At 40.2% G+C, this 10,982-nt stretch overlaps 1 protein-coding gene across 3 annotated transcripts in view; it reads left to right on the top strand.

Moving 5' to 3' along the window:
* LOC109043754 (facilitated trehalose transporter Tret1) overlaps positions 1-10,982 on the top strand; it is a 31,317-nt gene that overhangs the window by 18,533 nt on the left and 1,802 nt on the right. For 2 of the 3 annotated variants that reach the window (XM_072299975.1, XM_019061060.2), the window contains exons 2-4: positions 2,563-2,698; positions 3,631-3,816; positions 8,987-9,339. In XM_072299975.1, coding sequence (XP_072156076.1) covers positions 2,563-2,698; positions 3,631-3,816; positions 8,987-9,339 — 675 coding nt within the window. Of the gene's footprint in view, positions 1-55; positions 425-2,562; positions 2,699-3,630; positions 3,817-8,986; positions 9,340-10,982 lie in introns of those variants that run through there. The other variant, XM_019061059.2, reaches the window with a different exon arrangement.

The following is a 10,982-nucleotide window of genomic DNA, read 5'->3' as shown; positions in this document are numbered from 1 at the left end:
CTTTTACTTCATAGCCTACAACCAGCAGCTACCAAAGTCTTGCCTTGTCTAAACAGTGTGCGAGGACAACATCGAGGATATGCCGTACATATGGCAGCATTGCGTTTGACTGATGTCTAAAAACCATTAAAAGTGTACGTGTGCGTTAAGAACGACTGGAGCCACGGTAAACATTTTTAGCACGACAGAGAGAGTTTTTTCTTTAGAAAAGTCATCGGCACAAGCTTCTAGCGTGAGTTTAGAGTACGTGTCTACGGGTAAAAACTGTTGTATCGTTCAGCGACTGTTTTGTTATTTGCGTCAAATTTCAATTTACTGCAGTGTCGTGTTTCATTCCCCGAAATGTGAACTTTTATCGATACAGTGAACGATGGAGAAAGATGACGAGGATGAGAAACTCAGCTGGAGCTGCTGGTTCCGAACGGTATGTCACCAACCACGCACTGCGCAGAGGAGTAATTATTAGTAATTAGGAGTAACTAGGGCAGGGAGACAATCAGGGACAATATATTTTAGACACCCCAAACTGTTATCATCCCGATCATGTAAAATTTATTTTTGAAGGTCAATTTTCAGGTCCGCTTAACCTGAGATGCCCAAGTCGGGTCAAATGGACCACTAGATAAGGTACGAATTTCAGCATTCTGATACATGTTTCTTCACCAAAATTTCACGTAAAACACGATGCACACAACGAAAATTACCGAAATTAACCCCTTACGAAGATATTTAATGATTCTTAATGCGTGAATTCAGACCACCCGCTCATGAAAACTCAATGCTCTACGTGATTCACATCGCGCGCTAAACGTTATCATGACAGTCTCTGCGATATAAAAATCTGGCAACCTTAATCTTGACGCTTTGGCTCAGTTATAGCAAATTGCTAATAGTTTGAACAACACATGATGGGAAATGAACATTACTCGATTGAGAAGCTTGTTGAAACCGTTAAAGTGTGCGATTTGACTCACGTAAAGCTTTGAGTTTCTTGTCAGCGGGCAGTTCAGATTCCTCGTAACCAATGTGAAATAGAAACATTAATATCTTCGTTTGGAGCTTGTTCCGTTAGTTTTCGTTGCGCGAATCGTGTTCAACGTGAAATTCCGGTTAAGAAACATGTATCAGAATGCTTAAATTCGTACCTTGTCTAGTGTTCCATTAGGAGTAATTAGGGCAGGGAGACGATCAGGGACAATATATTTTAGACGCCCCATACTGTTATCATCCCTATCATGTAAAAATTACTTTTGAGGGTCAATTTTCAGGTCCGCTTAACCGGAGATGCCCAAGTCGGGTCAAATTGACCCGCGGCTTCCCATAAACACGTGATCCGCGGGTTGCATGGGGCCGGCGCATACTAGTTTAAGATAAAGGTCTACAAATACATCCTAAAAAAAAAATCCAACATCACTAATTTAAAAAAAAGGAAATAATTCGAGTTTCAATACAGCCGAAGATAGGATAGACGTATTACAGCCTCGTTCTTTAACTTTTCTTTCGAATCTGAGCGACACCTTATTGGCAGCATGGAGCGGAGCATTGCAAGTTCACGCCTCGCGCACAGCGCCTTCAATTTTGTAAATTCAACACGGACATCCACCAAGCACGTATAGTTGTATCTCTGCGCCGTCATCAACGCGCGTCCTTTCCCTTTCTCTGTTTCCATTTTGTGTTCGCTGCGTCTGTCCGATTTGCCGTGGTGATCATTAGACAAACAGTAGCTTTGAAGCCCGGACTGAACTTTTGCTTCACTCGATCAGGTTGCTCACGAGTTTCACATAAGTTCAAAGTGAAGCTCAGAGTGTTGGATGTTTAGCCAAAAGTGGACATCGATCCAATCGATACCAAAATAGATTGGGCCGCTTGCTTTCCATTCTATTTTTCCTGCGCACATAACCACGCATGTCTTGACGATAGCATTACGAATGGAGACAACTAACGTCAATTGGACTGCATTTTGCAATTTGGAACTATAAATTCTGGCCCGGTTTAAAAATAGCGTATGTGCCATTAATTTTCCTACGCACATAAGTGTTTTTTCAAATGAGCCAGAATTTATAGTTCCAAATTGCAAAATGCAGTCCAATTGTTCGTCCATTCCGATTTTAATCGATGAAAGTAAGTCTTTGATTTAGCATTAAAAATCCCAATTTTCACATCTGGATTACGACTGGATTTGCAAGAAAAGCTTATGATACCGGAAAACCATTTTTCCTCATAGGCTCGGGACTGTGATTTGGCACCAGTGACAAAATTCAATATAGATCGGTGAACAAAACATAAAGGGACCAAATTCATTGAATAGGAATTCCTTAGTTCTTACTCTCACTTCTTACTACAGTCTTTTCCAATTTATTAAAAATCCTCCAGTATTTAGTGTAATTGTCTTTACATATATTGAGAGGTTGGAAGAAGAAGTGTTTTTTCCCAAGTTTTCAACTTGACTTCTGAGACCTTCTCGACCTTTATCCGTAGGTACATATATATACCAATGAGCTCGTTCATGTTTCAAGTTTTTAGTTGAAGTATAACATTTTGAATTTTCTTTTGCCTTTTTAGATGTTTGCCTGCAGTGGGGCGATGATGCTATTCGTTTTCACGGGTGTGACGGAGGCCCAATCGGCTGTGCTGCTGCCCCAACTTAAAGAGAGGGACAGCACAATTCACACCACACTGGAGGAAGAAACGTGGATAGGTGAGAACTAAGAATTTTAATGGAGTGCGTGACTTTATTGTGGTGAAACATGACTTATTCATGACCATGATCAAACGTTTAGCTCAGATTATGTTGATAAAATAGTGGAAGAAAGGCTGTCAAAGAATATATTTGATTGGTTTCTTCCTGATGGGATATGAAGAAGACGCTCAGTGAGAGGGTCGTAACAGGAGGTTGAAGAAGAAATGAAATAGTGCAAATTCACCGAAAGAACTTTAAGAAAGATAGGGAACTGTGCTACCCGTGCTGAGGAAAAACACCGTATGCGGTGAAAACGCAAGAAAAAAAACGCAACATTCGCATGTTGCCGAATTTCCTCTCAGCCAATATTTATCTTCGAAGAAAGTTATGAATATTTACCATCTCAATTTTCCGACTATTTATATCAAATTACGAACGAAATTGAATATCGGAGGAAAGATGTTTATAAATATCCCCGAAAATTCGTGATTTATCAAAGGAAAATGGCGATTGGGCGTCGCAGAGCGCGAGGCTGCGCGGCTTAATGCATGTATCAAAGGAAATTTGGCAACGCCTAAAGACTTGTACGTCATTTTTTCCATAGCACGGCAGTATGGGTGTAGGACGTCACGAGGCACTAGGGATCGATTTAAGAGCATCTCTAATGTGCGTATGTTGAGGCATGATTTTGCGTGATATATGTTAATTCTTCTCTCAAGAGGTTTTCAACATACGTCATACAATACCAGGTTCGGAAAAATTATCTTTCCTTAATTATAATTTCATTTTACTACATCATTTGCAAATTCTCTCCTTACAGGCTCAATATACTGACCATGGGCAAGCTGTTGAGTACCGATGTAGCGTATGTTATCGCCCCTTGGGGATATGCAACTTCCGTGAAGGGCAAAAACGGTTGTTTATCTGTACGCAAATCGTTTTCGTTTCAGCTAGTCTTGGTATTTTGCTGTCGCCTGTCTCAGGGGTCATCGTCGGGCCGACTATAGATGCAATCGGACGAAAAAAAGGACTTCTTTTCTTTTTTATCAATATGGGCCTTGGTTTTGGTATAATAGCTTGTGCAACGAAATTATGGCATCTGTACGTGGGCCGTTGTATCTGTTCATTTGCTGTCGGTAAGTACTTGTTCGTAAAAAAAAGTGTGTTTTTTTTTAGTGGAAAACAAAATGTTAGGAACAAACGTTCATTCAGAGCCTGGCTGCGAGTACAGCATCGTCCAATGATAAAAAACGTAGAGATCCGCAAAAGAGAGAGAGAGAGAGAGCAAAAAAATGAGGCCTGAGACAAAAAATAAAAAATATCATTCATTTTTGTTATTAACATGGCTGGAACGGACTAATCGAAAAAAACCTCAAACATTTTGGTTTTTCAAAGTTCCCAGCTTTTCCCTTTACGTATTCTATTAAAGGAATATTGGTAATTGTTGTGCAAAATATTGTGTAATTTTTCTTCCCTCCAAAAAAAAGACAAGAAAAAGAAAAAAAATCTAAAATTTAAAGTAGATTGGTCAGTTATTCTTTATAAATAATGAACGTAAATGCAGCTCAGGTCATTCTATATTAGTGGAAAAATAAACTAGACCAACCGCAACATGTTCCTTGGGATATTAGAGGGTTCGCTCCCCATCGAAAATTCAATCAGTAGACAATTTCAAACCTAACGTGATGTAATGACTGTCCTGAAAAATTGGCATCCAATCATCGCGTCGAGGTTTCTCCTGTCAAGGACCACCAAAAAAGTATGAAACAAGCGACCCGCTGTCAACACACTCGCGAATGTAATGAGGAAAATATGACAAACTGAAGCAGTGCTTAAAAACTAGAAATCAGAGATTCGTTTGCCTACATTTTCGGCAGGAAGGCAAAGTGCTTCCAAATTTAGAACTAAAGGTCAAAGGTTTCGACTTTAATCGCAAGTACTGAACATATGCGAGTATGGTCCATCAATTAAAGAATGAACATCACATAGGTAACACTTCTGAGAGTGATGAAGCTCAGTGATCATTTAATGTTTGACGAATTGGACTGCATTTTGCAATTTGGAACTATAAATTCTGGCTCATCTGAAAAAACACTTATGTGCATAGGGAAACTAACGACGCATACGTTGTTTTTAAACCGGGACAGAATTTATAGTTCCAAATTGCAAAATGTAGTCCAATTATCCACCGATGGCTTTCCATCCGGTCGTAGCTCGAAGTCGGGTAATTTAGAATTGAGTGCCGAGGTGGATTGATTTTGAACCGAAAGGTGTTATTCCATACATCGCATTTGGCTGTGGGTGGATTTAACCAGGATCAACAGCTTTTCACATTGCCTCAATCAGCATTGCCTAGTTTTTCTGTGTTTTATATATTTAACAAACAACTAAACTATACAACGCCTTGAATCTTTCTGTGAATTTACCCATGATTATAAAGAAGATTTCAAATGAAAATTTTGCTTAGTTTTCTGTTGAAAAAATTATACACGAAAGGAAATAAGGCACCGCCTCATGTAGTTAAGCTGGTTCGGGGGCTCCGTCGATGTTCTAATTGCTAATTGTGCTTTGCACTTAAGTGTCAAACACAAATGGACGTATTTCTATCAAACGGAACTAAGCGCCAATTTGAGTTCCTTTTGAGGAATTTAGAATCCCGGATAGCGCGTTCTGTCAAACGGACCTAAGCGTCATGGAAAAGCATTGCGAGTATAGGATGGAATAAGCCGGACGCCCGATTCCGCCGCTAATCTAACAATAAGCCCCCCTCTACCTTCCTCACCCTATGGCACTTAGGTCCATTTGATAGAAATACGTCCAAATGGGGTGAGCTCGTGAGTCGCCTAGAAATAGTTATAGCTAAACCTCAAATACGATCAGTTGATCCGAGTGCGATTGATCTGTCCACGATTTGGACTATCTGCAGATGATTCAGAGGGAATTTTTCACTTTAAAATAGGTATAAATGAGATTAATTAGTTGTAATCTCCAGGGCCCGATTTATCTACTTGCCGCCCATGGGCCGCCTGTATTTTGCCACCCCCTTCTCATCCGTTTTGAAACATCAATAAAAACCATCAAATGAACGTGCCAGCGGGGGAGGGGTGCATAAGACGCGTTTACTCGTATTGGAAGCATTTTTTGGGAAAGCCCCGTCGACACTACTATCAAAAGTTCACAAAACTTTGCGCGAAAGTTAAGTTTCGTGAACCTATCTCTGTGTGGACAAGGCCTTCCATTCCTAAGAAATGAACGAAAAAATTATGAAAGAACAAACATAAAATGTGGATTAATGATTTTAACTTCCGCCGCCGCGCCGCGCAGACAGCATTGTGTTTTACGCAATGCGTGAAGTATTCTCGCAGTCTTGAAGGCGCTATGCGTTTCACGCTGACCGCGCTGTGTTTAGCGCAATGCGTGAGGTATTCATGCATTCTTGTAGGCGCTATCCGTTTCACGCTGACCGCAATGACCGCACTGTGTTTGATGCAGTGCGTGAAGTATTCGTGCAGTCTTGTAGGCGCTAATATGTGTCACATGCCGATCGCCGCATCGAGGACTTCTCCTTTTCATCTCAAGTCCTCGTCATCATTTCTCTCTAAGTCGCGCCGTTCCAGGCCAAATTGCGTGTTTGGTTTCTCCCTTAACTCGACTAATTAAAGGTGCTGTCTCTTGTATCACTGAAAGACGACAAAATTAGAAATTACTATACTCTCAGGAAATAAGAGATTTGGTCGCCTTTTCTCGTCTGTATTTTTTTTTCTAAATCTGATTTTTTTTTTATACCTACATGTAAAAAAATTGCAAAATTTGCCGCCCCCTACTTTTGGAGCCATGGGCCGCGGCCCATGTGGCCACCCCCTTAATCCGGCCCTGGTAATCTTCAGATTCTGATATCACTCCGTCTGTATCAGAAAAATGTTACAGACCCCGCACCAATGTTCTCATGGTGCATACTGGTTTATTTCGGATAATTATGAAGGAGCAATATTTTTACAACACTGTAACTGCGCTGGTTCCTTTTTGCCAAATTCGATCCATTTTCTGAGATCTCATCTATACAATTTCTCACCTGTAAAAGAAAACTAATGATTTATATGTTGTTTTTAAAATGAAAGTAGTAGAGGAAAAAGAAGAAACTGTAGCTCCACATTGCTGAATGAAGACCATTCAGAGTTTTTTGAACAAATCACACAGGTCGCACAGAGACTTTTTAAATATCCACAATGTAGATAATACTGGAATACTTAACGCTTAACGCTATCAATTCGAAACCTGGTGGCTGGAGCTTGATGTCTTAAGCAGTCTGTAGGTATAGCGAATGGGATCTAAGTAGTCAAACTCTAGGCAAACCGCTCGACTCCTTAGTTTCAACTAAGCCGAGATGACTAAAGCTGCTCGTAAAAAAAAAACTGTTAATCTCCGCTTAACACTGTCACTTCATCCACCTACATTGCTTTGTTTGCTGGTGTGGAGTTTGTAAAACACTGTGTGCCGAGTGTGACTGATAACGATCACTCGAAATGTAATACTCTCAATTGAGTATGACATAAAGTTTATTTTAAACACAGAAGACAAAAGGAATGAGACTTTTCATGTTTCATTCTGATTATGAGTGTTAACATGCTCTATATCCTTGAATAAATTAGGAAAACACCTACTCCAATCGCGGTACCCATTACACTGAGACCCATGAAATCCATTACAATGCTTTAATAATTCGTTTTTTTCATAATCTTTGCAAATGTAAAGTAGCCATGCTTACATATTTTGTCATGTAATTTTAAAAAAATATTATTAGATAGATAAGGGTAAATTATACAAAGGCACCTATATAAAATTTGGAAAGTTTGGATTTTGAATGTTATAAGAGGGTGGAGGACTTGTTTGTCAAGAATCAGGCAAAGGCACACATGGAGCTACGGGTAGGTGTTCCTAGTTTCTCATACGTAGGACCCCATCTTATCTGTCACAGCTGAAAATACATACTTCAATTTTGTATAAGCAAAATAGAGGTACAAAATCGAAGATATATGCTTTGTAATTTTTTACATTTCCATATTTTGTCCACATAATTTCTCGAAGTCCGTGGGCCTGAGTTTCATCATTATTGAGGTATCTACAGGTGTTGTATGTAAGTGCATATACGCCATTTTTTTATCAAAATTTTTTTGGGCTCAAAATTCAATAGAATCATCTCTCCTCCAAAGAATTGCAGAAAACACTTACTTTCTTTCTCGCAAATCGGCAGAAATGGTTCATCGGGCAAGGTGCATGCGAGCTTGAGCAATTCGTCGCTTGGCTGGCATAAGAGCGTATCTACACATTGAGATGAGCCCTGAAAAACACTGAATTGTATGGAAGACAAGGTTCATGTCAGAGTGTAGTTACGCCCTTATGTCAGGTAGGCGACGAATTGAGCATTATGCTGTGTTTTCTCATCAAAACATGTGAAACGGCACAGAGTGTATCGAGTCAACGGGAAAGAATGGATATTAAATTTCAGACTTAAAACTGCCAATTTTGATGTTCATTATGTCATATTTTAAATTGTAAGAGATGTCTCGTTAAGAAAATTTCACGAGGAAACCGATGGAGCCACTTTTAGAACCTCAAATTTTCATCAAAATGGAGTTACAGGGTTTTTAAGTTTCCACATTTTCCGAACGACTCGATCCACATGTACGGCGGAAGCAAACGTAATGCAGCTGAAATTATTTAAGGTACCTCCTAACTAGGAGGGTAACGTTATAAAATGCCTAAATTCAAACTTCGGTAAAACCATAACTTGTGTTTAAATCGCACACCAGAGAGTAAACGTTACCGTACCGTAATCGTGTATTGTCCATTCTTTTGCCTTTCTATTTCTGTCCTCCGTTGAATCCTTCTTTGGCACTGACCTAACTCACATTTGGATGTATTTCTACCAAACAGACCTATGTGGAGGTGAGAAATATGGGGTGTGCTCGTTAGTTCTTTGGCCGTAAGAGTGAATAAGAATAATAAAGCGCCAGTGACGTCAGCGGCAATGATCGAGCTCCCGCGAGAGGGGGATATCGTCGTCGGGGCGCTGTAACTCATGAGCCCTGTCCACAACGCTCTCTTGCCATGCCCGCGGCTCATGAGTTCCGCATTCAGTTGGCACATAGGTCTGTTTGATAGAATGTAAAACCCCGGTTTTCCAATTCTTCAAAAGGAATCACGCCCACTTTTACATTGCTTCTTATGCAGCTTTCTAGAGCACACCCCATATTTCTCACCTGCACATAGGTCTGTTTGGTAGAAATACGTCCATTTCATTTACAGGTATGGAGGTAGCAGCCATAGTCTACCTGGCAGAGACCTGCACGAAGAAGCAGCGCAGTATGCTGCTGTCCATGGTAGCGGCCTCCTTTACAACTGGCTGCTCCATCACCTACGTCGTCGGCGGCTACCTCCCTTGGAACATCGCTTCGGCCATATTCGCACTGTGCTGCTTCCTTTACTTCCTCGTCCAGCTCCTGGCCCCCGAGTCCCCTGCCTGGCTCTACAAACAGGGTCGAATTGATGCCTCTACTCGGAGCCTCCAGAAACTCGGGCGGAGTCCCGAGGGAATCGCCCGCGAGCTGGAAATGCTCCGTCTCTCCTCCAAAGAACAGTCCGAGAAGTTCCAGCTCAAGGTTAGTCTGGAGGTTCACTGAAAAAAAAATCTCGGTGTATTTACTAAGAAAAGGGTAAAATTACCAAGAATTCAGGGTTCTATTTGATCCCAATTTTTTCTTGGTAAAATTACCATTTATGGAATTGGTAATTTTACCGAGAAATCTCGGTAAAATTATTGAACTTTCTCGGTAATTTTACTGGACCTTGGTAAAAACGCCAATATTTTTTGTCGACTGTGGTAGAATTACCGAGATGAAATGGCAAAGTTACCGGGAATTGATTACCAATAAAAGTGGTATTCTTATCTCGAAAAAACAGTAAAAATACCGGTTTTTAGGTAACCTTACAAGTCTGTCTTGGTAAAATTACCAATAATTGGTAAAAAATTGAGATGGTAATGGTACCAACGGACCTTGGTAAAAACGCCGAGAATTTTTTTTCAGTGTTTGTTAGGTATCTTGAACATGAAAAACCGAACAACTGGACTACATTTTGCAACGTGCAAATACTATTTCTGGCTTACCCATAAAACCCTTATCTGCATCAGTGGCGTGGCGTCCTTCGCGATATATGGTTTGATCCGTCATTTAAACCTATGGAATAGGATCGATAAATAGGGTGTTCGCAACGATCACCTTAATAATCAATTCTTCACCATAGCTTCAAAATGAGAAATATCGACGATCGATCGTTCACACCCCGCCACTGATCTGCATAGGGAAACTAGGGGAACACGCGTTGTTTCTGAAATAAGCCAGAATTAGTGGTTCTCGTTGCAAATTGGACGGGTTTTACTGGAATCAGCTTATTTACATTGCGTATTTTAACGACAGACCATGTTTCACGTTTCCTTTTCAAAATTTTACCAAGAGAACTATTTTTGCGACGGACAGGAGCGTTTTCTGCCTGAAAATTTAAAAGAAGTAAAATTGGCCCTGGAAGGATGTTGAAGTTACACACATTGCTGCTATGGCTTCATAGTCCAGGCAAATAAGCCATGAAAAGGGCTATAGCCTGCAAAAATCCCGGGTAGCAATGTTTTCATCGATTCCTGTGTAATTTTTGACACTGAATCCGAATTTCAACTTTGCGCCATTAAAGTCGGACCGGAAAGTTGCCAAATTTGGCAAAAATGGCCTAAAATCGGCCTTTTTTCTGGATTATGACCTGTAACTTGCTAATAATTGATCTGACGATAAAATTAGTTATTTTCAGAAAATAAAGCTCGTTAAATTTCCTGTAAAAATGTCCCATACATTTTTTTGCTCAATGCAAAATCAAGCGCGCTGGCGGGCTCCGAACTTTGAAAAATGAGCAAAAATTGTGTTTTTCGCGGTTTTTGCCCGATGTGTCCTGTTTTAATCGTCCGACGAGTAATTTCTGGACAAATTAAGTGAAGATGATAAAAATTACACTTAGTGAAATGAATTGATGTAAATAATAAGGATAACCCAACACATTACAGTATGCGCAATTTTCGCACATTTTACAAAGTTCGGAGCCCGCCAGCGCGCTTGATTTTAGGAGCTTTTTAGATTTTTAGCTTCCTATAGGAACTTTTTTATAGGAAATTTAACGAGCTTTACTTCTGAAAATAACTAATTTTATCGTCAGATCAATTTTTGGCAAGTTACAGGCCATAATCCGGAAAAAAGTCCGA

Source organism: Bemisia tabaci, chromosome 4, assembly GCF_918797505.1.
Source record: "Bemisia tabaci chromosome 4, PGI_BMITA_v3".
Taxonomy (NCBI): Eukaryota; Metazoa; Arthropoda; class Insecta; order Hemiptera; family Aleyrodidae; genus Bemisia; species Bemisia tabaci.
The sequence above is the reverse complement of the archived record's forward strand: the minus strand, read 5'-3'. Positions and strand labels throughout refer to the sequence as shown.